The 26550-nt window shown below is 52.2% G+C and overlaps 10 protein-coding genes across 10 annotated transcripts; 6 read left to right on the forward strand and 4 right to left on the reverse strand.

Annotated features, from left to right (window-relative positions):
- Nucleotides 1-19: 19 nt before the first annotated feature.
- ACET3X_003526 (uncharacterized protein) lies at nt 20-3646 on the forward strand (the record flags this gene model as incomplete). The annotated part of the gene is made up of 1 exon (XM_069448811.1): nt 20-3646. One exon carries the CDS (start codon nt 20-22, stop codon nt 3644-3646), a length of 3627 nt encoding a protein of 1208 aa, XP_069310073.1.
- Nucleotides 3647-4008: 362 nt separating this feature from the next.
- ACET3X_003527 (uncharacterized protein) lies at nt 4009-4640 on the forward strand (the record flags this gene model as incomplete). Its single annotated transcript, XM_069448812.1, has 3 exons — nt 4009-4128; nt 4190-4279; nt 4440-4640. The coding sequence occupies 3 exons, from the start codon at nt 4009-4011 to the stop codon at nt 4638-4640; spliced, it is 411 nt and encodes a 136-aa protein (XP_069310074.1).
- A 462-nt stretch (nt 4641-5102) lies between these two features.
- ACET3X_003528 (uncharacterized protein) lies at nt 5103-5451 on the forward strand (the record flags this gene model as incomplete). The annotated part of the gene is made up of 2 exons (XM_069448813.1): nt 5103-5117; nt 5176-5451. 2 exons carry the CDS (start codon nt 5103-5105, stop codon nt 5449-5451), a joined length of 291 nt encoding a protein of 96 aa, XP_069310075.1.
- Nucleotides 5452-5968: 517 nt separating this feature from the next.
- ACET3X_003529 (uncharacterized protein) lies at nt 5969-7607 on the forward strand (the record flags this gene model as incomplete). Its single annotated transcript, XM_069448815.1, has 6 exons — nt 5969-6064; nt 6114-6347; nt 6403-6521; nt 6881-7079; nt 7130-7333; nt 7410-7607. 6 exons carry the CDS (start codon nt 5969-5971, stop codon nt 7605-7607), a joined length of 1050 nt encoding a protein of 349 aa, XP_069310076.1.
- Nucleotides 7608-9841: 2234 nt separating this feature from the next.
- Nucleotides 9842-10876, reverse strand: ACET3X_003530 (uncharacterized protein; the record flags this gene model as incomplete). Its single annotated transcript, XM_069448816.1, has 2 exons — nt 10715-10876; nt 9842-10662 (listed from the first exon to the last, which is right to left on the reverse strand). Exons 1-2 carry the CDS (start codon nt 10824-10826, stop codon nt 9842-9844), a joined length of 933 nt encoding a protein of 310 aa, XP_069310077.1. The 5' UTR covers nt 10827-10876.
- Nucleotides 10877-12782: 1906 nt separating this feature from the next.
- Nucleotides 12783-14327, reverse strand: ACET3X_003531 (uncharacterized protein; the record flags this gene model as incomplete). Its single annotated transcript, XM_069448817.1, has 1 exon — nt 12783-14327. The coding sequence occupies one exon, from the start codon at nt 14325-14327 to the stop codon at nt 12783-12785; it is 1545 nt and encodes a 514-aa protein (XP_069310078.1).
- Nucleotides 14328-16741: 2414 nt separating this feature from the next.
- Nucleotides 16742-18948, reverse strand: ACET3X_003532 (uncharacterized protein). The gene is made up of 4 exons (XM_069448818.1): nt 18758-18948; nt 17961-18485; nt 17116-17912; nt 16742-17066 (listed from the first exon to the last, which is right to left on the reverse strand). The coding sequence occupies exons 1-4, from the start codon at nt 18846-18848 to the stop codon at nt 16812-16814; spliced, it is 1668 nt and encodes a 555-aa protein (XP_069310079.1). The 5' UTR covers nt 18849-18948; the 3' UTR covers nt 16742-16811.
- Nucleotides 18949-19270: 322 nt separating this feature from the next.
- ACET3X_003533 (uncharacterized protein) lies at nt 19271-20832 on the reverse strand (the record flags this gene model as incomplete). The annotated part of the gene is made up of 3 exons (XM_069448819.1): nt 19271-19463; nt 19516-20324; nt 20377-20832. 3 exons carry the CDS (start codon nt 20830-20832, stop codon nt 19271-19273), a joined length of 1458 nt encoding a protein of 485 aa, XP_069310080.1.
- A 227-nt stretch (nt 20833-21059) lies between these two features.
- On the forward strand, nt 21060-22710 carry ACET3X_003534 (uncharacterized protein). Its single transcript, XM_069448820.1, has one exon. The coding sequence runs from the start codon at nt 21196-21198 to the stop codon at nt 22576-22578; it is 1383 nt and encodes a 460-aa protein (XP_069310081.1). The 5' UTR covers nt 21060-21195; the 3' UTR covers nt 22579-22710.
- A 204-nt stretch (nt 22711-22914) lies between these two features.
- Nucleotides 22915-24076, forward strand: ACET3X_003535 (uncharacterized protein). The gene is made up of 3 exons (XM_069448821.1): nt 22915-23214; nt 23272-23555; nt 23642-24076. The coding sequence occupies exons 1-3, from the start codon at nt 23148-23150 to the stop codon at nt 23996-23998; spliced, it is 708 nt and encodes a 235-aa protein (XP_069310082.1). The 5' UTR covers nt 22915-23147; the 3' UTR covers nt 23999-24076.
- The last annotated feature ends 2474 nt before the right edge of the window (nt 24077-26550 follow it).

Here is a 26550-nt window from a genome sequence, read left to right on the forward strand (position 1 = left end):
CCGCCACACGACTCTCACCATGGGCTCACGTCTGGAGAAAAATTCCGAGTCGGTCCGGAAGCGCATCGCCAGCCACACGTTTGACGGCGAGGATGGGGAAGAGTACAAGGGGTCGGCCTTTGGCGGCTTTACCGACTACTTCAGGCGGAAGAAGATCAAACTGCAGAATCTCGACGCCGATATACGCAGCCAGGCCGGCGACAAACCCCAGATATTCAAAGGGGTCGTCGCACATGTCAACGGCTACACCCAACCGTCGCTCAACGACCTGCATACCCTCATAGTCCAGCATGGCGGCGGCTTCATGCAATACCTGGACGGCAAGACCACGGTGACGCACATCATCGCCAGCAGTCTAACGCCCAAGAAAGTTGTCGAGTTCCGGCGATACCGAATCGTAAAGCCGGCGTGGGTCGTCGACAGCATACAAGCGGGCAAGTTGCTGCCATGGAGCGAATATCGAGTGGTAGACGAAGGCGAGAAGCAGAACGTCCTGGCTCTCGGTAAGGATGGAATGACCAGTACGACAAATGTCAAGACGAGGGGCTATCGTGATCAGACAGACGCCAGTTGGTACACGAGCCAGTTGAGGGGTAACCAGGCCGGCCCTTCCAGTACCCCAACACCGGCCGGCACCAAACGCTTGTACTCGCCGGATGAAAGGCAGCGACTTCCCACGTCGGAAGATGACATTGAAGATCTGCTACCCTCTCACCAGCCAGACAACGTGCTCGACCAACGCATAGCTGCGAAACCAAGTAAGGCTGCGAAGCTCGTCACACCACCCAAGACTAGCCCTGCGGTGGTCCCGGCCGACGCAGACGAGATTCCCGATGATGGTCATGACAGCCTCTATACCGACCCGAGCCCCCCGAACGAGACCTACCGCGAAGAGGGACCGAAAAGGACGTCGCGCGGACGAGACGCTGCCAAGTCCAAGGCCCGGGAGCTGACTGCAGAAGAGCACAATGCCATACTTCTACGAGACCCGAAGGTGCGCAAATCTACCGTCGTAGATCCCAACTTCCTAGAGCAGTACTACCGCGAATCACGCCTGCATCACCTATCCACTTGGAAAGCCAACCTGAAGGCGGAATTGCAGGCAATCGCAAGTGAGAAGACCTCTTCGCAGAAGGCCAAACAGAAGCGCGCATCGGGTGCCCGGCGCTACATCCTATATGTGGACTTTGACAGCTTTTTCGCCGCTGTCAGCTTGAAGAAACACCCAGAATACAAAGACAAACCGGCAGTGGTTGCACACGGTCAAGGTAGCGGGTCCGAAATCGCAAGCTGCAACTACCCAGCGCGTACGTACGGTATCAAGAATGGCATGTGGATGAAGCGAGCTCAAGAGCTCTGTCCAGACCTCAAGATCCTGCCATACGACTTCCCTGCATACGAAGCCACTAGTCGTGCATTCTACGAAGCTATCTTGGCTACAGGTGGATTGGTGCAGAGTGTGAGCATCGATGAAGCGCTCATCGATGTTTCGAACCTTTGCATTGCTGCCGGTGGTAGCGATGGGAAGCAACACTCTGAAGGCAGCACTGATCGCGAGCAAGCAAAAGCTGAGGAAATTGCATTGAATCTACGGGATGAAGTCAGATCAAGGACTGGTTGTAACGTCTCGGTCGGCATCGGCAGCAACATCTTGCTCGCCAAGGTAGCGTTACGCAAAGCGAAGCCCGCTGGGCAATACCAGATCAAATCCGAAGAGGTTTTAGACTTCATGGGCCAGCTCCAGGTACAGGATCTTCCTGGCGTTGCTTGGTCCATTGGCGGCAAGCTTGAAGACCAGGGAGTCAAACTCGTCAAGGATCTTCGCGAGCTCACTAAAGAAAGACTTGTTCAGATATTAGGACCCAAGACTGGAGAGAAGCTATACGAGTACGCGAGAGGCATTGACCGACAAGAGCTGGGTGAGCAAGATGTCCGCAAATCTGTCTCTGCTGAAGTGAACTGGGGCGTTCGGTTCGAGAATCAACAACAAGCTGATGATTTCATCGCAAGCTTATGCGGAGAGCTACAGAGACGACTGCTGAGTCAAAGAGTAAAGGGCAAGCAGTTCGCCATGAAGGTTATGCGACGCTCTCCAGATGCTCCTCTGGACCCTCCTAAGCATCTAGGCCACGGCAAGTGCGACACGCATAACAGAAGCGTGTTGCTCGGTGTCGCCACTAATGCCAAAGAGGTTCTCACAAAAGAAGCATTAGCTATGCTGCGCGGCTTGGGCTTTACCCCGGGTGAGCTTCGAGGTATCGGTATGCAAATGACGAAGCTTGAGCCTATGAAGAATGCTACGGATGGCAGTCTCGAAAGTTCACAGCGAAGACTACAGTTCAAAGTCGGCAATGGTGGACCAGCCCGTACCGCGCAAGCTCCCAAACCTGCTGAAAATTTGACCAGAAAAGCTGTCGAAGAGGATCCCATTCAAGATGATCCAGAGACCCCGCGAAAGCCAAAAATATCATCAGGAGGCGACCATGTTCCATTTGGTGCTCCGACACTTAACGCATCAACACCTTCTCGCCGTCCACTAAATGTGCTCGGCACACAGTTCATCATGCCTACACAAGTTGATCCTGATGTGCTTGCTGAACTACCAGAAGACATACGATCGAAACTTCTCCGCCAAACGCGCCAATCATCACCCACTCCCGCACGGGATGCAAGAAAAAGAGGTAATCCCAGCACACCTACGAAAGCCATGCCTTTCGCCACAACAGCACTTCCTACCCTGTCTCAACTCGATCCCGAAATCCTCGCTGCTCTGCCAGCAGAAGTTCGTGCCGAAGTACTTGCACAGTATGATGCCAACAATACACCCTTCTCTCCATCTCGCCGTCCAAAGGGCGTGGACCAAACAATACTACCCCAATCGCCACGCAAGAATAGGATCATAGGTATCCCAGCTAAGAAACCTGTTGTACCAGTCAAACGTGGTAGAGGTCGTCCGCCAAGATCCGCAATGCTCGCCGCCGCTGCACAAGTCAAGTCCATTAGTTTGACTGGCAAGACACTCACTCAAGCTAATTTCATCTCACTTAAAAACCCAGCACGAGAGAGCGTGAGTAGGGAAAATTCCGCTGGTCCAAGCGACGATGCTTTCGAAACATGTGGTATCACCCAGCCCTCTGATGGAGATGACCTTGATCCAAACTTTCTCGCTGAGCTACCCGAAGACGTCCGCAAAGAAGTTCTTGCGCAGCACAAAGCCGAAAAGATGAATGCCTTCCGCCTCGCCATAACAAAAAAGGCCAAACCTGCACCCGCACCACAAGTATCTAAAAAAGCACCCAAGATCAAAGTCCCTCGTCCCGGGAAACCGACATTTACCACTCAGAAACTCTCAGTGCAGGCAGATTTGAGAGGAGCTATGAGACAATGGATAGGTGCTTTTATGAGTGAAGGGCCTTATAATGAGGACGTTGTTGCACTCATCAAGTATCTCGGCAAAGTGGTCCTAGAAGAGAAGAATATGGCCAAGGCCGTCAGTATGGTGAAATGGATCGATTATGTTATCAATGACGAGGCAGAAAAGGGAAGCTTCCCGAAAGAGCAGTGGGAAACCGCCCTCACGAGGATCAAAGAAGGTGTGATCGAGGCAGGGAAGGAGAGGGGGCTGGGCGCAGTGTGCTTTGATTAGGTTATGCTTTACGATCCTCTATGAATGAACGAGTGAGTTGCATGCCATTTCGTCCGTCTTGTCAAAAGAGAGTACCTCTTTGTTCAGTCATTATAATCTAATACTATGTGTGCGATGATGTCCACTTTCTCTTTCTTGTCAACATCTGAGGGCGACATCGCCTTCCAGTCATCGTATCTTCGCTCCTACCTCCCGACTAGGTGCATACCTCAGGGCTCATGGCCCTTGGCTCTTATACCTTTTACTGTACGTGCTCTCATCGATAAATTTTAGCTTGACTGCCGATTTCTTCTCTTTGTTTATCAGCCTTCCTCCATCCATCAGTATTGCCCAGTTTATCAGTCAAGCGCCGATTATCCATTATGAAGTCCTGTGCCGCTTTACTCTTTTACCTGCTCGTGGGCTCGCTCGGTTCGAGCTTCGCTGCATTGGAAGAATCGCGCTATGAGGGAACTCTCATAGCAGGCCCTCGTTACACCGCTGTAAGAATCGTCGATCAACTCTGGAGACATAATGTGCTGACTGTTGGTCGATTTCATCTAGCCCAAGTACCCCGAATCAATCCAAATCTTCATGCGCAAGCGCGGAAATCAATACTGGTACATCTTCTGGCAAGGCCCGTCCGGCATCGCAGTATTACCCTGCAATGACGAGCGCTTCGAGATTGTCGGCGAGATGGGACCGTACTATTACGGATGCCCCGATCCGATCCTCAAACCTCCATTCCCACCACATGTACGTCAACGCCATCAACTTGTGACTGGCTGCACACTAATTCAAGACGTTGTGTTAGGGCTATATCAACATACCATACCGAGGCATGCCTAAGGAGTGTTATTATATATCTACCGGTCGCGACGCCGGTCAGTTCCGCTGTGGCTCGTACATGATCATGGACTGTCGCAAAGACCCGCAGTACCAGGTCTCCGATGACTCTGTCTTCCATTGTGGTGGAGGCGAGGAGTATCATCGAGGGTTTGTTTGCGAGTACTAAGCACAATGTCTTGGGAGAGGTGTGGTTGGTTGGCGTGAAGAGTCAAACGCCTTCGCAGTGGGTTTGCAAGTAAGAGCATGGGTCACACAAACTCTCTTATTCATATCGACGAATCACTTTGTACGCACGGCCAGGGGATAAAGGAATATGTGACGTGTTGTATCACAGCATTGTTGCCCTGTGCAGACCTCACTTATGAATCCTACTCGCTACTTCCCACAACCAACCAACGCTCCTACTTCATAGCACCCCGACTTTCTGTCACTGCATTGCTGCCAAGTTGTCATCTTAAGGTCCTATTTGTTTCTCAACCTCAAAAGCGCACTCCTATCTTGCCCACAATGCCGACCACCATGACACCGTTGATGACTTCCCTTCTTTGGCTAATCGTTGGCCTGAGCTGTGTCTTCGCGGTTCCTATCGAGATGTTTGCCAGCAACGGCACCTCCATAGTCAGTCGCGATGCTGCAAATGCAAGTACACCACCCGGATTGTGGGATTTTATATCACTCTTACTGACAATCAAATTCATCAGGCACTGCAATATCCATACTCCCTCCAGATCCTACTAAGCGTTGTTCCAGTCCGCCAATACCACTGGTTCATCTATCAGGGCCCTCAAGGCATCGCCGTCGATCCCTGTCAGGACCATGACGGCCAGATGCCTGAGGGATTCAAGCGTGTCTTCTATGGTACTATGTTCAATGGCAAGGACGACGACATCAACCATCCACCGTTTCCCGATCGCAAGGTGAGTGGACCACCTATTGAGCTTGAACCCGAAACTGATTTGCTGCGCATCATATACTAATTCAGTTCTTGAGCAGGTATACGTCGAAATCGAATACTCCAACTTCGATGACTGCAAATACATAGGCACGGGTACCAATGCTGGGCAGTTCCGATATGGAGACCACTACATCATTGACTGCGCAAAGGATCCTAGGTATGATGAGGCTACTATCACGTGTGATCACAATCAACTGCAACGATTTCATGGAGGGTATTATTGCGAGTTCTAGGCAGTAAGACCCCGTGCTTCTGAGGCGGTGGCGATGGCACAGGCTGTGAAATAGAGGGGTTTATCTCACCAGGCTTGCGCACTGATAATGTCATGAGATTACAAGCTCTCACCATAGTGATTGTTGTTTGCTCTGCTTGATACTAGGCTTTTTTGGCCTCCGCGACTGCCTGCTCACACCCGTCACCACAATCTCGAAAAGTCTTCTAGCTCCCACCCCATTCTGACACACTCTATCTACTCACACGATACTCACACGATACTCATTGATATTACATCAACCCAACCGCCGAAAGACTCGAGAATCATGGCTCCCTGGATCACCTTGCTTTTGGGCCTTGTCGCTTGCCTCGGCTTCGCTCTTGCCGCACCCATTGAGGAGAGCGCCAGCGACGTCACTCCCGTATGTTACATTACTATAGAGATGAAGCTATACACTGACCGTAACCAAGGTCATACTGAGGGGCGAAGGTCCCTACCCCTACTCGCTCCAGATCCAAGTTGAGGAGGTCAAACCCTTCTACTATGTTTGGGATATCTTTCAAGGACCTAGCGGCGTTGCCGTGAACCCTTGTGGAGATACTCGCTTCGAGAAGGTCTATCATGGCGAGCCCGGATGGCATACCGACAAGCCAGACATGGACCGGCCTCCCTACCCTCAGAACTATGCGCCTTTTGTCCCGCAGGTGAGTTGACGCCCACCACACGCTACATGCGCCGCATATGCTAAATTGTTACTAGTTCGACGTCAAGATCAAGTACGGCAACCGTAACAACTGCGTCTACCACGCTACCGGCACAGACGCTGGCCAGTTCCGTTGCGGCAACGAGTACATAATCGACTGCAAGAAAGACTTTCGGTACGGGCAGCAAGTCTCTTGCGGTAACCCACGTCCACGCTATGCTGTCGCTTGGTTTTGTGAGTTCTGAGCATAGACGAGCGCTGGGTCGCGGTGTGACGGTCATGGGAAACAGAGCATTTTTCAGGATATGACTGCGGATCCGGATGCTCTCATAGCCATGAGGACAATACACTGTTCTAGATAGTATGAATGAAAGCCTTGCACTCACTCTCGCCCTCGTCCTCATGCATATCAATACGCACAGGTCCGTGACCTGGCTTTTCCCTACGCACGTCCTGTATGCTCCGATCCTTTACCGCCGGAAGGAAAAGCCAGCTTCGCCTAGCGCCACAAACAATAAAGACTCTTTAGAGTAGTTGTTCTCCCTACTTCTACCCCACCGCCGACTTGCACTACCACCTGAACGACGAGGAAATTTGGAAATTACTCACTATGCTCGCGCGACTCGCTTTCCTCATCTGCGTGTCAGTAGTCCTGCTGCTTGGCTCAAGTTTCGCAACATCTATCCAGAGCTTGAGTATAGAGTTGCAGAATAACCGCACCGCACGCGGTCTTGTGCGTTTCCAGTGTTTGCCCAAGCACTCAGTCTTGCTAACCATGCACAGCAAGCTGACGGACTTACCAACTCTATCCAGATCATGATTGAGCGGCAAGCAGTCAGGGGCTACTACTGGATCTTGTACGTAGGTCCATACGATGTGAAAGCAAACCCTTGCCCGATCGAGCCCCGCCCATTCTATCTCGCCACCATGTCTGAGAAATTTCTTTTCAAACGTAACGACATCAATCATCCCCCAAATCCACCCGCGGTAAGTACATACCTTCGATATACACCAGAAATGGTTTCCAGATACACAAAGCTGACGAGTGGTTGACGATTGGTAGATGGAGCTCACCTTTGTTTCGAAGCGGGACGGTAGAGAGGACCAGTGCAAGTGGAAGACCAACGGCAATGGTGACCCTGGCCAACTCATCTGTGGCGATTTTATGATTATGGACTGCAAGCGAGACGCGAACTGGAACGATGGTGTTATCAATTGCCTTGGCTTCGCGGTCCATCGGGGCTGGGCTTGTAATTGGTAGACTGCCATAGTCTGTCCATGAACCAGAACTCGGCAAAGGGGGTGTAGTGACGCCATCGCTACAGGCGCTAACAGTGATCCGGTATAACGTCGGAACGGCTCTCACATCTGTATGGCTCAGCCGGCGCTAGGCTCAAAGAGGCAGTATTACTTCCTGCAATGCGCTGCGTCACCAAGCTCACTACATTACATCCCAACATTCAAGCGACACTCTTTGAGCCAATCTCTTCGTAAACCAATTCGTGTAGCAGTACCTCACCCTAATACCCGCGTCAGGAATAGAAGGCCGTGCCCAACCCCACTTTCCTGTTGTGGCAGTACATCGCGGTCACTCATTCGTTCATATGCGCCTACCTCTGCCATGAAGGTCAGAAAAAAGGATCTGTGTAACACTTGCCGCAAACGTAAACTCCAGGTCTGCTTATGTTTCTCCCTGTCTCCAGAGCGAATAAGCTAATTCTACTGGCTCTAAAACAGTGCGACGGAAAACGCCCATCATGTACCCAATGTATTTTCAGTAACCGGACATGCGAAGGATACCCAGACGCCTTGTTCGTGCACTTCAATGTGACCAAACCGGCATTAGAGCCAAGAACGACGCGTTTCAAATCTACATCACGGACAGCACAGTCGGTTTCTACGTTCGCGCAATATTCCTCTGTTGCTAAACCGTATTCGGTTCAAGACAAGGATTTACCTATGGTTTCCCAGACGGATTCTAATTCATCCAATGCTTTGCCTTCTTCAGATCAATCTCACCCTCAAGGTCTTGCTGCGATACAGAACAATGTCGCGTTGATTCTGTGCAACTTCATTCCTCTACATGAGATGGAGTTCAACTCGGCTGATCCGACCGAGCAGTGCTCGCAGTTCTGCGGCTCCTGGGCGAAGGCCTTACCCGATCTGGCTGCCGATATGACTGGACCCTTCGCCCAGTGTTTACACTCAGCCGTCAGCGCTTTGGCACTATCCATCACCGCTTATCGAAATCGCCAGAACCTTCTGGATACTATAGTCACACAATACGACGAGAGTCTTCGCCTTTTAGGGCAGTGTCTTGCGGTCACGGCAAACACTTGTAACAGTAGACTCCTGGCAGCGGTCATGTGCTTGGCGCTTACTGAGGTATTGTCACCAACTCAGGAGTCTAGCTGGCTAGTACATGTTGAGGGTGTCACAAGTATGGTCCAGCTCATGTCGCCCGAGTCTTTCGCCTCTGGTATCGAGCACATTGTGTTTGTAGGGTTCAGGCCACTTTTGGTGAGTATACAGCCATATTGACAGGCTTCCCAGTCTGACCGTTTTGCGTACTAGATACTGAGGGCCTTTATAATTCGCAAGCCCACTTTCTTCGCGAATGAATCATGGCTCACGCTACCCTTCCGATGCCATCAACCTGCCCCACTGCAGAGCTTACTGTGTGCTGCGGCATACATCCCCAGTGTTCTTGAAAAGATTGATGCTATTATATTCCGTTCCTGCGATCGCGCGGCAGCGACTGCTGATCAACTCATCACCGAGCTATTGGAGAGTATATTGCGCCTCAAGGCCTGGCATGACTCGTTCTTGGCAAGTACTACGGAGGTACTCTATTGTTCTCGATACGTAGAACACGGTTGTGGCAGTACCTTTGAATCGCTATGGTACCCAAGTCTCGGTATCGCGAACGCTTTTGTATACTTCTGGGCTTTCCAACTTGTCTGCCTTCACGAGATACAGGATTTGTTGGATCGGTTCCCACATTCAAAGCATACGATATATGACGGCGCGGCATACAGCGCAGAGGCTTCCCGACAGGAGTGTCTCGAGCTCAGCACCTCTATTTACAAGAGTATGGAATATTTGCTGCACCCGAATTTCATGTTGTACGGAATTTCGTCAGCAGATTTTCCATTGAGCATAGCATGCAAAACGTTTCAGTCGGACGCCAAAGGTCGAGCAATTTTGGAATCGCTGGACCCCTCGATCATCATTCGGTCCAGGATCAGGGACCAGGGGGATTTTGTAGACAAGCTTCGCGTATGACGCATTGACACTCTCGGTTGTACGGATGGGGAGCGCGATGTCAAGAAAAGCAAGATATCGCGCGATTTTGATCTGTCAAGGCAAGAAAAACAGAACACGATCTAATTTTGATTTTGTTGCAGTTCTATTTACAAGAAGCAGAATTAAGGGTGTATGATAAGCATCTACCATCGTGATGATCATTGTCCAAGTCCCACGACGAACACCGGATCAGTTGTTACACTGCGCACTGTCCGTCATGTTGATCTCAGTGTATACAAGATGATCTTGGTTGATGAAGCCAAAAGCGGTACTCTTGATGCAATCAGGAGCTTCTTGACCGTAACAGCGGAAAGTAGTGGCGGCACTCTGCGTTCCGCCAATAGGCTTAGTATCCACCTCGTAGATCTCGGTGCGCGTGTGCACGAAGCCCAGAGGGGTCGGCGGGAGACCGGGTACGCCATCAATGCCATGCGTGATGCGGATGAGGCTGCCGAGTTGAGAGTCGCTCGCACCAGACAGCTTGTCAGTGAAATCAGCGTATTGTTGGTTGCCGACACGGAGGGAGCCCATGGTGTATACGGCTTTTACGGGTATATTATTGGACTTGAGGTCTGTGTAGGCGATACTTGCGAGTCCGCCTCCCAGGCTGTGTCCAACAATGATGGTGGAATAAGCTGGCTTCTCAGCACGGAGCTCAGCAAGCGCCTTTGTGAGGTCTTGTTGAACGGAGCGCCACCCCTTAAGAACACCGCCGTGCACTTGGCAGCCGTTGCAGCCTGGTGCAGTGTCGAAGGGCATGAAGAAGAAGTTGAAGTCTGTTCCGAAATCTTGGACGGAACTTGAGCCAGGGAAGGAGACGATGAACTCTTTGGCGGCGTCATCTTGGAATACAGCGACTTGGGTGTCGGATAGGATGTTGGTGAATGTGCGAACGAGTTTTGATCCAAAGGGTGGGCTTTTGCATGTTCCAAAGCCGTACACGAAGGTCGCTAGTGATGCTACAGCATATCTGGTGTATCGTTGCAGAACTGGGTAGAGTTCTGGTCGAACTGCTGGGGTCAGCGCATGAACATCGAGAGCATGGTTGACGAAATGACATACTGAGTTCCCTGGGTCTTGTTTGCCTGTCAACAAGCTGACGAAGGTCGGTTGGGACAGCTTGAACGAGAGGTGCAGCGAGCGCAGCGGCAACGGTGAAGGTGGTGAGCTTCATGGTGATGTGATGATCTGCTTCTCAACAACGACTCACCCGGAAGAACGCCATCCTGTTATATACATATTCTTCACCACGGAGTCATCACTACGACTCAGCGCAAGAGTTGAGCCGAGGGATAAAAGCACGCTCTAAACACACACCCTCTGCAGCTCACGCATAGCGTGACATGTAGATCGCCCGTATGCGAACCTACCAACCGCCAGGTACAATGCATTGCTGGATCTGACAGCGCTCGGGCCATCCGATGTTCTTGCTCCAAAAAGGGTTTGATGCAGTCCGGTGGCGCAGTGTGATGGTTGAGACAGGTTAGAAGCGACGCCTTTTGGGACTCAGGGTGTGTAGCGCCCAGCCGATCGCCGTGCCTGCACTTCCTTTTGCCGGTGCGCCTCCCACGTTAGTGTATCGAAAACCACAATATAAACTTCTTAGCCTCGGGTTCGGGCTCTTGGGCAGATGTAAGGCGCGCGGGAATGGCCGGAGACACGTGGGCGGAATATGATATGGGAGATCGCTCCAGACTGTTTGATGATCGACCCCGCATTTGTTTTCACCACGACTGACAAGCCAAGTCGACTTGCCGTTTGGTAGGCTCGCACACCACGACACTGCTACTACCTAGGTCAGTATCGCGTAGTTGTACTTAGATAGTCAAAACACTACCGGAGCGTCCGGCAGTTCGATGATGGCTACTGGCGTTGCGACGGTGAGTTGTTCGGTGCAACTAAAGAAGTGAGGCTAGAAGGTTTAAGGAAACGTGTCCGTTCAGGACAGGACATTAGGCCAGATGTTGAAGGAGTTGAGTACTTGAATATTCGAAAAGCAAGAAAGTTTGATACCGATGTTGCATGGGTCGAAAATACCGGTGCATGCGCACCACCGTCATAGGAGAGCTTATGTTGGTAGTACATCCTTCTAGAACGTGATTCGAGAAGACGCATCGATACCTCGGCCCTATAGACTCAACTACTTCTCCGCATTGCTGGACACTTCAATGTTGAGACTGACAAATGCCGCAGGCGCAAGCCTACCTAGGTAGGAGCTGTCTCCGCGATGTGAGAACTGCCTCTCGCGCTCACAAGACAGGTTCTTATCTTTTCCTTACATGAAGTGTTACATAACGACAAATAACGTTGACAACATATGCTAGCATAGTCATGATCCTAAACTGTATCCATTTCTCTCTGTTGACAGTTTCACACACGAAGTATCTGTCAAATGTGGTCAGCTAACGATTCAGTGAAAGTCTATTTATTATAAGAAGACACCGAAAATACGTGTAGACTTGCACACCACGCTATAAAGTGGTGAAGTGAGAGCAGGACATTTTAGCAGGCCTCGTGGTTACACAGTACATATTTCAGGTTTTGGAAAAAGGCTAAGGTCCATCCTTGGAGGGACGAGCAGAGCAGGAGATAGGACATCTTAAATGGCCGTGCCATATGTACCGATAAAACTGTTCGACGAGACTGCTGTATCTAGGGAATATATAATCATTCGAATTCAATTAAACACAATAAGATCCTATTACATGTTTCTCAGGCACACTAACATTCACATTCTAGACGTTAGTGGTCTAGATTATAGTTACTTATAGAACGTGCAGTGCACGCTTAGTTTAGTGTACGGCAGTTCCGCATTCTCACATTCTCAGTAGAGATCCGAAGTCTTTAAGTGATTGTCGGGTGGGATTTTAACCTTCTAGGTTTGCATATGCATATTAGGTTCTAGCGTTAGTAACGACTTCTATGTATGTTGTTATAGTATGAAGGTCTCTTTAAATTAATGTACCTAATTATCTTTGTAGGTTCAGGTGCTAAAAACCAGATTAGCTAGGTAGTATCCTAGGAGGAGCAATATGAAGATAGTACACAAGACGAACAACATCATAAACAAGTTGTGATCTATCTAAGCCCATATAAGAGTCCGCAGAGACTCTGCATTCGCAATATCATATTATGATCGTACTTCCCCAGCTGTTCCCCTAATCTTCCTTAATTTCATATCATCATCCATTTCGATCGCACATCCATCGTCCGTAGCTATTTCTCCGAAATTTTTCGGACCCAGTTCCTCCTCGTCAACAGTTTCGGGTGTAGCAACGCCTGTGTCCAACCCACTAGGGCTGGCCTTTGCGCTTCCGCCCACCTTCTTTGGCTTTAGCCCGTACATTGTATTAAGCTCCTTGCGCATCTTGTACTCCTTCTCGAACCACGTGAGACAAAAGCCCAAGCCAGCAAGTATGGCGAAAACGATCCACACACACTTGAGACTCTGGGTGAAGGCGTTGACGATCTCGGCCTTGATAGTTGCAGATGTGGCTCGCGTGGCGATGAAAGAAGCGGTTGCGCGTTGGTAGGCCTGCCCATGAGCAAGTTTTGCGCGGGAAGGTTCAGAGGAGATGGTGTGGAGGAGGGAAGCGAAGCGGACATTAAAGACGGCACCGGGAATTGCAACACCGAAGAGTGAACCAGTTCCACGGAGAAAAGCCCAGGAGCCTGCACTCGCACCAGTTGTAGACTCTGGGAGTTTGACCTGGACAGCAGGAAGCATAGTGCTAATGACTATGCCAAGACCTGCTGCGGTGATGAGCTGGAGAGAGAGCCAAACGCCAATTGAGGTGTTGGCGTTGAGAAGTGTGCAGAGACTCAAGCCGAGGGTCATCAGAGTAAATCCCGCAATGTGCATGGGTTTGTATTTGCCCCAGAAGCTGAGTAAGGGGCCGCCGACTGCTGCTAGAACGACGACGACGAGGGTTGTCGGCATGACTTCTAGCCCGGATTGCGTAGGTGAGGAACCCTTGACGGCTTGGAAGAAGGGTGGGAGGTAGAATTGGAAACCGTAGGTTATGAAGCCGTGCATGGTGGTGAGTGCGAAGGCGATGTTGGTGGTGCGGTTCGAGAAAATATTGGGTGGCATGATAGGGTATTTGCAGTAGGAGCAGCGTTCCCAGAAGCCGAATCCTACCAGGCCGAGGATCCCAAAGACCATGGGTATGACCACGGAAGGGTGAGACCAGGGTTCTGGTGCGCCGCCTGTGCTGAGTGCGACGAGCAGCATGAGGACGGAGCCAGTGAGCATACCGCTTCCCATGTAGTCGACCTTCTTCAACTCCTCCTTGAGAGATACTTCGGTAGTGTCGATACCGCCACCGACATTCAACCATAGCCAGATGACTACCAATGAGATGACGCAAACAGGTATATTGATGAGGAAACACCATCTCCAGCCGTGCTCGGCGAAGACACCTCCCAGAAGTGGACCGAGCGTGGTGCCCATAGCGAAAGCGACGTGTTTGATAGCCAAGTACGGGCCTCTCTTTCTCAGAGGCACGATGTCACAGAGAATCATTTCAGCGAACAGATCGATGCCGCCGGTTCCCAAGCCCTGAACAATCCGTCCCGCGATCAGAACAGCGCCATTCTGTGCACCACCGCAAATTGCAGAGCCGACAGCAAAAACGGCCACAGCAGCCATCATGGGTATTTTTCTTCCCCACATATCTCCAAACTGGGAGTACAGTGGCTGGAAGATTGTGCTTGCGAGGAGAAAGGCGGTTGCAACCCAGGAGAATTTCGTACCGAGATCCAAGGCTTCGGATATAGTTGGAAGCGCGGTATTGGTCACGCTCCCTTCGAGCGCAGAGAGGAGAAGCGGAAGGCATATTGCGACGAAAGAGCGCCAAAACCCCTCGGACCGTTTCCATTTGGCGGAAGGAGTCTGGGAGGGTAGGGAAGGAGGTAGCGTAGGACGGCTGAGGTGCCGGGAAAGGGCATTCCTGCTGGAGTCATTGCTGAGGATTCGGTGTATTTCAGAAAGAGACTCGGCCCCTAATGGTTGTTCGGTGACGAGGAAGTCAACTTTGCGCTCTGTCGTCATGGTAGTTATCGTCGTGGTGGAAGATGAAGGAGACATGGTCAAAAGCCAGTAGAACCTTAAGATGTTACCGCGATGTCCCTGCGGTAGACAGAAGAGTAAGAACAGGAAAGAGGAAAGCAAACAAGTTTTCTGTATGGCTGTCACTCCGCGAAAAAATCTCCCAGACTCAGGGTGTGGAACCGGGTCTACGTTGCTTCCAGTTCAACACACAGTTCGCTTTGAAGACCTCGTTCCGCTGACCCTATTATATAGATATTTCTGACACTACTTGGCTCAACATTCCCACTATGTCCACACAAAAAACAGAGCATCGCAAAGGACTCGTTGCATTACGAGTGTGTCGTCGTGTCTCCACAGGATGCAGGGACTGTACCGCAGTATAAAAGACTCATTGCGTCCAGTTCAAACATGGATAGCGAATGAGCTCTCACAAAACGCAAGAACCCTGACAGATTTGCCTGTTGGGACATGCAATATCGAGCATCTTTTCCCATTGACGGGACGTTCCAGCGGTTGCCGTGGACCATGCCGGACATGTGTGGCTAGAGTGTCGTGGGTTCATCTCTTATGTCATCCTTTGACAATAAAAAGGTTTCTTTCGGCTCCTCGTAAACGGTATTTAGCTTCGCCCCATATATAAAGTTTATGTACTGTAACTTTCGTATTCTGAGAGACATCTTGAAACTTTATTGTTCGTAGAGAATTTTAGAAGATCTGTTTTGTCAAGAAACATGACCCTTGTCTTTTGCTGTTGCCAATATTTGGTTTGTAAATCTGACGTACGTTTTACCGGTTCCGCATCCGGTTTGGAAGCCAGAACCCACTCCGTCGCGAGACAGGCCGTGCGTCTTACCAAAGACGAAGTAATGGCTGGTCGCGACGATTGGCAGTGAATCGTGTCCTGTATCTTCGTTATGCCACATCTGGTAGGTGAAGACCCCGAGCCAGTGTACCACATGGACAAGAAGCGCTTCTCGGACCGCGTACGTCGACATTACCAGACATTTGGTCTAGCTTCCACTCAGTCGCTCCTCTTTCCACCGCCACAGCGGTGCGCGAAGTCCCAGAGTGGCACGCCTGCACTTTGCCATAGAAAGCGAACAGTGCAGACTGGACTGCTTGAGTATCATCATCCTTTCACCTCGCGCCAGGATCCACAAGCTCAAATCCCGGCAATTGCATCCTCACCAACCTCGGACAACTCCTCAGCAACAAACTCGCAATCCGCGTACTATCACTCCCATCCCTCACCTCCTCATACCACCTCGCCCAATCCCCCTTGCTCACATACGCCTCCACATTCCACCTAATAATGCTTTCCAACTCGCCTTGCTTCAACACCTCCCGCCCCACATGCTTGGGCCACGGATCCAGATTCCCGCCGTACGCGTGATGCACGGCAAAGGAACGAACGGCTTCGCGGTGCGGCGCAGAGGTCCAGAATAGTAGGGCGAGGGGACGCAAGTACTTGAAGTCGTCGCCGAGGAGGGTGATGTGCGTGTAGAGGTGTGTGGTTGCGAGGCGGTTGATGGAGCGCGAGACGAGGCAGAGGGTGTGCAGGGTGGTGCGGTCTGGGGTAAAGTGGAATATCTGGTCGAGGAGTTCGTTGGGGAGGGATTCGAGTCTGGAGGTCATAGTTGTGGTCTAATAGATGCTAGTGTGCGCGCAGATCACGAGGATGGTTATGACGATGGATGCCAAGTAGACGGCTGGAAGCTGATGACAGGAATTGCGCGTAAGCTATGTAAGAGTATTCAAGGACGCAAGCAAAGGAAACAAAGGACAATGCGGAATGAGTATGCACGCGATGCTACATATCGACGAGCACTCGTGTGGGGCTATAGATGTGTTGCATGTCATGGAGCATAAGCCAAGACAGGGGTCCATTCAGGTACAATGCACGGCAGTTGCGATGTCGCGACGGTCCTCGGATGTAACAATCGCCCGTACCCCGCTCCCGCTATGACTACGGCCTACGGCAGCTACAGCACAAGACATACGCAGAGACCAAAGAATCATGAAGAAAGTAGTATTGTGTATGACTTCTATTCCCTCAAAACCGTAATCCGTGTCACGGTTTCCAAGCATTGCCATCCACCATCACGTCTACTTGAACTCCTTCATAAACTCCTCATGGAACTTGACAATGCGCCCTGTCCAGTCCGTTCCAGGTGCGAGGAAAGTTGTCCTGAAATGCAGTGTACCTTCCTTCTGTCCGAATCCCGTACCGGCAACGACACAAACACCGGTGGCGTCCAGCATACGGAAGCAGTAGAACTCATCCGGCGCGCGACCTTCCTTCTTGGCTTGCTCAACAGCCTTTTCTGGGAGGTGGATGGTAGGAAAAAGGTACATGGAGCCCTGTGCTGGGGTTAGCTGTGTTGTAAATAGCAGACAGTGAGATACGCACCTGCGGCTCATTGCACTCAACACCCTCCATCTGCTTGAATGCCTCGTACAAGGCATATGCGCGCTTCTTCAGTCCGTTGAAGATGCCGTCGTACTCCTCCTTGTACAGCTCGTAGCTTGGCTCACCCTCCTTTGGTGGGTTGACCATCATCTCCACGATACACTGACCCAGCACTGGTGGACAGAGCTGGATAGAGATGAACTTGTAGACCTCCTGCGCAACTTCCGGGTCGAAGCCGATGAGCTCAAAGTAGCCACCTCGGTGACCGCACTCGCCCACCATGCCCTTGGACACTGAGTGCAGAGAAGCGAGCTCGAGGTGGTCGTACTGGCCTGGAGATTCCTTTTGCAGGTCGCAAAGAGCCTTCTTGAAGGAGATGAACTCGCCGATGAAGACGTTGGTCTGGTAGACCTCATCTGCGATTACGACGAGACCCTTCTCGGCGGCAAACTTGAGCACGGCCTTGATGTCTTCGGCGGGCAGCGATGCTCCAGTGGGGTTGCCTGGGTTGATAACGCAGATGGCCTTGACATCGGTGCCCTCCTTGACAGCCTGCTCGTACGCAGTCGCAATGGACTCGAGTGATGTGCCCCATGCTTGTTCTTCGTTCAGATAGTACGGTACGCAGCGGGCGTTGAGAACGGAAAGGGTCGCAGTGTAGAGCGGGTACTGGGGGATTGGAACCATGATGCCGGTCTCGGGCTTCGCGCAGATGGTGTGAAGGAGAGTGTTGACGCCTGATGAGGCGCCGTTGCTAAGGTAGATGTCCTCGAACTTGGCTGGGTAGCCATCGCGTCCTGTCTTGGGTCAGCTGGATTCACGTATGAATAATGTGTGGCACGCACGCTCGATGTACTCTGCAACGCTCTGCCTGATGCCTGGTGCACCCTGACTCTGACTGTATGCGCCAACGCTCTTGACCTCCTTTAGCAGCTTCCTCGCGCGCTCGAGCACGTCTGGCTTGTATCCGAGGCTCTTGAGCAAGACATCCTCGTGCTCCAACAGGCCGGGGTTCTCGAGTATACTTGCGACCTGCCTGAAGAATGTGATGGGCTTCTGGTCTAGTTGCTGGGGGTTTCCAATGTTGGCCGCGATGACCGTGTCAAAGGGAAGGTCCTTGCCCTCGCCCTTTGCCAGCTTGGCGCGGTACTCCTCCGACTTGACGGCGAGTTCACCACGGACGGCATACTTGGCTGCCTTGACGTGCGGGTTGATGTTGCCAATCTGCAACACCTTTTGCGGTGCCTTGGACATGATGCTTCGACTCTGTGCGAGGTGTGACGGCGGAGTGTGAGTTTGGATCGGTAAGCGTCCAGCGAGGAATGGTGATAGGGTTTGAGGGGTGGAAGAGGTGAATGGTCTATAGAGGACTAAAGTGGTGAGCACACGTCCCGACTATAACCTTGGCTCAGGCGAAAAGTATATCTCTCAGCGCTACTCAATCCCGCGACGTACTCGAGACACGTAGAAGACGTGCGTCAATGGCTGGTCTATAGTTTTTCATGCTGCGTCGCGTGGTGCCCCACTACTTGTAGGGCAGAGCCAGTACGAGGCTGCCCCTCCACAGCTCGGCGCGTTGCGGATGTGCCATTCTCTGACTCTACTCGTCGGGCGTACAAAAGAGCAGCGGGGATGCAAATACCTCTAGAACCCACGCTGCCACCGATTCGGCGACTTGCCATGGTATAAGGGCAAAGTGAACGGGCACATGCCTGAGCCGATGACGGCGACATGTTGATGGACCCTGATAGAGGCTTATCGGCGGCTGTTTAAGGCGATGACCCCACGCTGGCGGGCGCTCGACCGACTGCCTGGGTTGGAGCTTGTTACGAGCGGTATAATGTAAGCGTGGGTACAGGAGTCGTGTGTCTGCGAGGACTTGAAAATCCGCGTGGGCTTGTGGCGAGATTAAAAGGAATATTGCTTTTGCGTCATCTCACCGCAGGTTCATGACTTTGTTCCTGAGCCGTAGCCCCCGGGGATATCGGAGCTAGCCCTGGAGACCCGTATTGCGAATACGGCAATGCGACGCGGGCAACTGAAACAGGACAGGCGCAGACAAGTCATGGTATGCTTTTCATTCAGCGGTCTTTGCGCTGTTGTCTAAGTCTACAATGCCTCAAGATCATTACACATGCACTCGTCATGGCTGGCTCTAGCCACGCTCGCTGCCCCTCAGCCTGACAGCCTGGCCATACTTCTGTAGCTTGGTGATGAGCTGGTCGCCCTGCTTGACCACATCGGCGTACTGCTTGTTCTTGTCGTCGGGTCGGTTGGTCTCGATGATGCCCTTGACACGGTCGATGGTGCAGGGTATACGGTCGGCAGCGATGAAGCGGGCGAGGTCCCTGTTGGGTATTAGTACATGATACTAGGCTGCAGGCGTAGCAAGCCACTTACTTGTCGAGGAAGTCAACGGTGACACCAAAGTCCTTAGCCATGCTCTCGAGGCCGACAACCCGGTACGACTGGAGAAGCTGCTGGTATCCCCGCAGGCGCATCTCGCGCACGTACCAGCCACGGTGCTCGTACATGTAGCGGTCCTGGCTGAGGAAGTTGGTCTCTACTTCACCAAGAGCGCCGAAGAAGGTCTTGTAGTCGCCCTCGTACAGGCTCGTGACGAGCTTCGACAGCGGTGTGAAGTCAACGGGTACTTCCTTCTCCTGTTGTCCGCCGAGCGTGGTGAGGTTGACGAGGGTGGGCACTGGTGTCGCTGTCGAGCCTGACGCATCGGCCATCTCTTCGTCACCAGCTGCTGGTCCTGCCGATGCCTGGCCAGTGATTGCCGAGAGCTTCTCTTCTGAAGTTCCAACAATGGCCTTGATCTCAGGCGCATCTACGACCTTGGACTTGAAGTCGACGCGCTTGAGCGATACGGAGCCGGCGAGGATAGCGTAGACGACAAGACTTGAGTAGCTGCACAACTCGTAACTGGTGAATGTCGACAAGCTGTCGAGGAGCAGCGGGGCGGCCTGTGAGTGTGATCGCACGGTGAGGTAGTGGAGACCAGTGTATGCCTTCAAGCGGTTGCGGCGATCCCAGTCACCACCGCTCTCGACCAATGCGCTTGCCCGGTCGATCGACTTCTTGGCCAGTATCCTGTCGCCGAAGAAGAGCGCAACACGTATTATGGCAAGCACGAGGTCGATCTTGGTGCCTAGGATGCCCGTCTTCTCGAAGATGGCCTCGTAGCTGGCAATGGCTTTGTCCTGGGCCTTGGTTAGTCCCCACTCATGTGACCCTGTATACTGCTCGGCATACCTTGTCGCCTATGCGGTTGTAGAGCTCTGCGCGCTTTCCCCGCGCAGCTTGTACTTCGGTCTCGCCGGCCTTCTCTTCGGCCTCTTCCTCCTCCTTCTGTATCGCCTCGAGCTCCTTCTCGCTCTCAGCCTTGAGGCTCTCGTACAGCTTCTCGTCCCACGACAGCGGGACTTCCAGGGTGGGATTCCGTGTGGCAAGCATCGTCGCTAAGCTGGCAGACGGTCTCCGGTTCTTGGTTGGCTGGTCTGAACTGCCCTCGCCCTGTGCATTCAGGACACCCTCTACCGGGTGGGCCAAGTACCGGTAGAGCGGCGCCATCTTGTTTTCGGTGATGGCATCTTGGACCGACTTGAGGGCGGATTGCTTGGCTTGTTTGGAGGCGGCGGGATTGGTGAGCTGGAAGATGTGCTGCGACAGCTGGAGGTCGGGATACTTTGCGAATTGCGGGTCACCCATCTTGGAGGTTCCGTTGAGATGTGAGGGGGCGTTCGGTGGTGGGTAAAGGTGGGCGGGGCGTGTCGTGTGCAATGTTGATATGATGGTGGTGATGGAGGCTCTGTCCGCCGCTCGACTTCCGACGTAAAGCTCGCGCACGGCCCTCTACGGTCGACCAGCGGGAACTAGAAGCACGAAAGCTACCTAGAATCGCTGTTTCCGCCTTCTCACTCTCTTTCCGCATCTTACGAGGATTACGAGTTCGATTGTGATACCAAATTTATCCCTGCACACCCGTCAAATCACTGCAAAGACTGCCATCTTGCATCGAACGCGTCTCACTTCGAAGCTGGCCTTCAGACGCGTACTACTATAGTTTCCAGCATGGCGAGCAACGACCAGGGCAGGAAACGCGCTCGCTCACCCTCGAGGTCGCCATCACGCTCACCACCCCGCCAGCGAAAGCGCCCCGGAGCGGGTGCCCGAGTTTCAGCCGCCGACCGCGAAGCTGCTCGAAAGCGTGCGCAAGCCAGAGAAGAAGAAGCCGCTAGGAGGGCTCAGCAGGAGGCTGCACAGAGAGGCGTTCACGATGTCGTCAAACAACACTACAACTCGGTCCCAGAGCGAGGCCGTGAATGGCGCAACACGGACAGCAAGATCAAGGGACTGCGCAGCTTCAACAACTGGGTCAAGTCGTCCATCATCCAGAAGTTCATTGGCGACGAGCGGAATCTCAAGATCCTCGATGTTGGATGTGGAAAGGGTGGTGACCTGGGCAAGTGGGAGAAGTCGAGGAAGGTGGAGCTGTACGTTGGATGCGATCCTGCAGACGTTTCGATCAAGCAGGCCAAAGACAGATTCGCCCAGATGCAGAAGAAGAACCGGCGACTGTTTCATGGCGAGTTCTATGCCAAAGACTGCTTCGGCGAGTGGCTAGGCGACATACCCATCATCAAGGAAGTCGGCATCGACCCTGGAGCGGGCCAGGGTAACGCCATGAGCCAGCGCTGGGGCGGTGGTGGCTGGGACATGGTCACAATGATGTTCTGCATGCACTACGCTTTCGAGAGCGAAGCCAAGGCAAGAGGCATGCTGCGAAATGTCGCAGGTGCACTGAAGAAGGGAGGTCGGTTCATTGGCTGCATCCCCAACTCGGACGTGCTGTCGCAAAAGGTCATCGAGCACCACAAGGCCAAGGGCACAGCGCCACCTGATGTAGATGGTGCCGACGACGACGATGACCGTCCCGCCTTTGCAAGCGACGATGACGATGACTGGGATCCTGAGAAGAGTCTCGACAGCCCCAAGCCCGCAGACACGGAGCACGCAAACGACGACAAGTCTGGAGAGGCGAAGAACAAGCAGAAGGAGAAGGAAGAACAAGAAGACGGCGAGGTGGAAGACGAGGGCTTCCACTTTGGCAACAGCATCTACAGCGTCAAGTTCCCCGGCAAGACTCCTCCTGATGGCGTGTTCCGTCCTCCATATGGCTGGAAGTACTCGTACTGGCTCACTGAAGCTGTGGAGGCGCCCGAATATGTAGTTCCCTGGGAAGCTTTCCGAGCGCTGGCAGAAGACTTCAACCTTGAGCTTCAGTACCGCAAGCCCTTCAGAGAGGTGTGGGAGGAGCAAAAGGACGACCCTATCCTGGGTCCGCTAAGTGAAGTCATGAAGGTCAGGGATCGCAACACTGGTCGGTTGTTGACTTCGGACGAGGAGTTGGAGGCAGCAGACTTTTACCATGCATTTTGCTTCTACAAGGTCTAACGGGTAGCATCATGGGCGTTTAGGATCTGGCAGGTATGCCTAGGGTGTCAATGTGGAAGAGTTGTTCTCAGCATGTACAATATTTTCTACCTGCTAATCAGTCGTGACAAGTCGCGATCACAATCGAACATGTGCCACTGCCTTTTCCCTATAATATCTCAAGCCATAGTGCATTGTGAGAACCACAGCTGCACGCCAAGTGTCAGCGATGATTTCTATTCACATGTTAGCAGAGACATGTGCAAGCGGAAGAAATAACCAGGCGAAGTCACGTTGCTCGTGACGCAGATGGATCGAGTTGCCGAGGTCGGTCGCTCCTTCCCCGGCAAACGCGATCGAGCATCAAAGCCCGATACCTCCCTGCGCTTCCGCACTGTACCGTCTCCGCATTCTCACACATACACCCCATACGTTCCTTCTTCACCTCAAACTACCCCTAAACCTTGTCTCCAGACCAAGCGCATCTTTCTTGCACAGAAACCGCAGCAGGAAACGACGACTTGAAGCTGGACTTCTCTCCCTCGCGATATATCCTCAGCTTGTTCGTTGGAAGCAGCGAAGCCGATAACATGGTTGCGGATGCGCTTGTCTACCACCCGACGGTGTCGCATTACCTCAAGTTCGTTGCGACGACTGGTACGCTACTTTTCCTTTCTTCATATCCTGACATGTGCTGACAACAACAACTCGCAGTCGGACGCGACAAAGTCCTCCGTACCCTCCAGTACTTTTCCCGCTTCCTGGCATGGTACTTGTACCGCACCAATAAGCCCGCCTCGGCCATTGCACCGTATGACACGACCAAGAAGACGTTTGGCCAAGCGCGCAAGCTGATGCGCGTGGGCAAGTTTGTCGAGCACTTCCGCGCTGCGGCTGTGGCGAGTGATGCAAAGACCATGGACCCCGTGCTGAGGTTTACGGCCGTAGGAAGGCAGCTCGGATATGCATTTTACATGCTGTGCGATAATGCTTGCGTGGTACGTTATGCTGTCATACATGTGTATATATATACGCGACGTCACTATGAGATTCAGAGAAAGCTAACAGACCCTCTCCCCCACAGCTCGACGCAACATCTATCCGCAAATCCTCCTACGCCCCACGTCTCCTCCGCGAAGGCTACCGTGCCTGGTTCGCTGGAATCTCCTTCTCCATCGCTTCTGGCGTGTACTCGTACTACAACCTGTTCCAGCACTCCAAGACGATTACTTCTTCGTCGGACCCGGAGAAGGTCGTGGAGACCAAGAAGCTACAGAAGGAGCTCAACGCTGTCAAGGTGCAGTTGATTAGTGATCTCTGCGATATTACGATTCCGAGCTCGGCGTTGGGCTGGGTTGATCTGGATGATGGCATTGTGGGATTGGCGGGTACGACGAGTTCGTTGCTGGGAATGTGGAGTCAGTGGAAGAAGACTGCTTAGATGGAGTTGTGAGAGGCGAGTGGTGTTTGGTTGTAGATTTGGAGGAATTCGAAGTATGGGATACATGGGATACAGACGATTATTCTTGTCACTCGATTTATCTTTGCTCAATACTCCAATTATCTGTGCATTGCTATTATTCGAGACGTGAGCAATTCTCTACCTATGCCTCCTTTCCTCTCTTCGCCGTCTGTTGCTTGCATATCGATGGTTTGAACTCTTTTCCCTAGCATTGGTGAGCTCCAGATCCACTTCGCCCATTCCTCTTCCAATGAGAGACGCTGAAATGCCCCATTAAATTTATCACAGAAATTGAACGAGCTTCGTGGCGACTGGAATCTAGACAGCATGTATAGTGCTAGCAGCATGTGCATCGTGGACTCCTGCGACAGTATAGGTTCGGCGTATAAAACGTTTGGATTAAGTCGAGCTTCATCATCCTTGTCATGTCTGTCTCGAGACCGCAACAGTGGAGGCCCTGTATTCCCAAGCAGTGCTGGTATCTTTGGCAGAACTGGCGGCCATGGCAGACCTCCTCTATGGCAAACCTACTCGCTATGGTAGGCACGATAGCGATATCGTGAAAGCTTGCTGCAATCGACATCTGAGCACAAACTACCGCATTGGGGAAAAGATGTATCAGAGTGAAGGGAGCGGGTAGTACAAGAGCAGGAGTGAAATGGCGATCCATGCTCTTTCTGAACGACCTGCCTGAGTGTCAAAGAGTTTCCTAGGGGATGACATGGAACTACAAGAAATGGCGGAGAAGATGCTGAAGGCGCATATTCGTTTGCGCCTATATCGATACTTCGACTATTATATCAAAGCCTCCGGTGTGACTCTGGCGATGTGATAGACGTCCAACGTACATTCTATGTGGAAGTGGTACGATGTTCAGTGCTCGGACGTCTGGTCTCGTCTCATAATGATACAGTTATATTTGCTTTGAGTTAAGCTCCAGATAGATTACATCATGGTGAAATTGATCTGCCGGCGTCTCGTTGAGTCGCAAGGCGGTGTCCGGCTCAGCATCCGGAATTGTGCATCTGTTCACCTTGCGGCCATGTGTAAGCTGCCTGTATCGAAGCAGACTGGTTTGCGCATAGCAGACAGGGTGAGAACAGGACTAGGCATGACGTTGTGGCCAAGGCCACTGGACATGGAGTTTCTGTCAGCAAAACGGGCTGTATCGCTGCTTTGAGGCTGCGAACAATCAAGACGTCGTGTTTGTAATATCTCTCGGATACTTGGCGGCTGTGCCAGAAGGGATGAGGTGAGAAACGTCTTCTACGGCACGGCCTGGTGACGCAGGAACCGACGTACTGCCGTAATAGCTCCGACGTTGCTTTTGAGATCTTGGGGTAACAGATAAGATCGTCAACTGTGACGGTGATAAGCCCGAGTGCGAAAAAGGCCAAGGTCACAATCGCGGCTCGGACCTTGGCTTCATTTACTCGTATCCTTTTTTGAAGCAGCCGTGTTTGGCATCTTACTACCGGAGCGGCCATCGTTCGATTAATTGAGCGCATTGGCAGCGGCCACGAGTCGCGTGTTTTGCCAGTTTCGTCGTCACTCACGCGAGGTGAACTTGCTTTTAGGTTGCACAGTGGATATCCAGGAGGGGTTCAGGAACGTTGTCGGAGAACTGCCTGTTCACGGTAGCGCTTCGGCGGCCCGAGTCGTAGTGGAGACCATCTGGTAAAGGGTTACTCATCATGATGCAGGATCAACACCGAAACCGTTGAAAAGAACTGTAGGGTATAGTATGCTGTAGATGTGTGTAGAATCATTTCCATGGAAAAGCGACGTGTTCGAGCCTGACTGCGCCTGGCGATGTCGGTTCGTCGTTGAACTTATCAATGGCACCTTTAAAGTCGGCAACCAGCGGAAACGGGAACTTCCCGAAGAGCCATATTAGGTTTCTAACCGTTGAGGATAGCCACCAAATTGTTTTGGGTACCAGGGTCTGGGTCAGTGTGGATCAAACGGTCAACTAAGGACTGGGGCGCTTGACTGCATTCGCAATCCAGTTTACAGATCTTCCCTCCGACCAAGGTGAGCCAGCCGTCGCACAACGCTCGATTCGGGTTCCTGATGCGCTCCAAACGTAATCGAGTCGTGTGGTTACGAAGCTAAACCCTCCGTGGTGTACGAGAAGTGACCAAGGCGTGCGCATTCGAGTTGGTTCTCACAAGTGGTAAAGTTTGTAGATGTAGAAGGTTCTCCGTCCTTCTCCTACAAGACTCCCATTCCAAAAACAATCCCGGCAGTGTAAGCATGCGCAATAGCCAGAGTGATCCTGCGTTTGGGGTATGGCCTCGAGCGATGGCGCGCATGATTCCACGCTTACTGTGTGACCCTGCTGTGATTGGAGCGCGATTCTTTTTTCCTCAGCTCTACTACGATAAGAAAGCAATTATGCCGAGGTGGAAACTGTATCGCGCAGGACGGCTGAGAAAGAGCAATATAGCTCTAGGTAGAGTTCAGATATTGTATCGCGCCTTGGGTAACTGGAACCGAAGGGCGTGTTGCGACGCGACGACATTGGGCAA

The sequence above is a fragment of the Alternaria dauci genome, chromosome 2 (assembly GCF_042100115.1).
Source record: "Alternaria dauci strain A2016 chromosome 2, whole genome shotgun sequence".
In the NCBI taxonomy this organism is placed as follows: Eukaryota; Fungi; Ascomycota; class Dothideomycetes; order Pleosporales; family Pleosporaceae; genus Alternaria; species Alternaria dauci.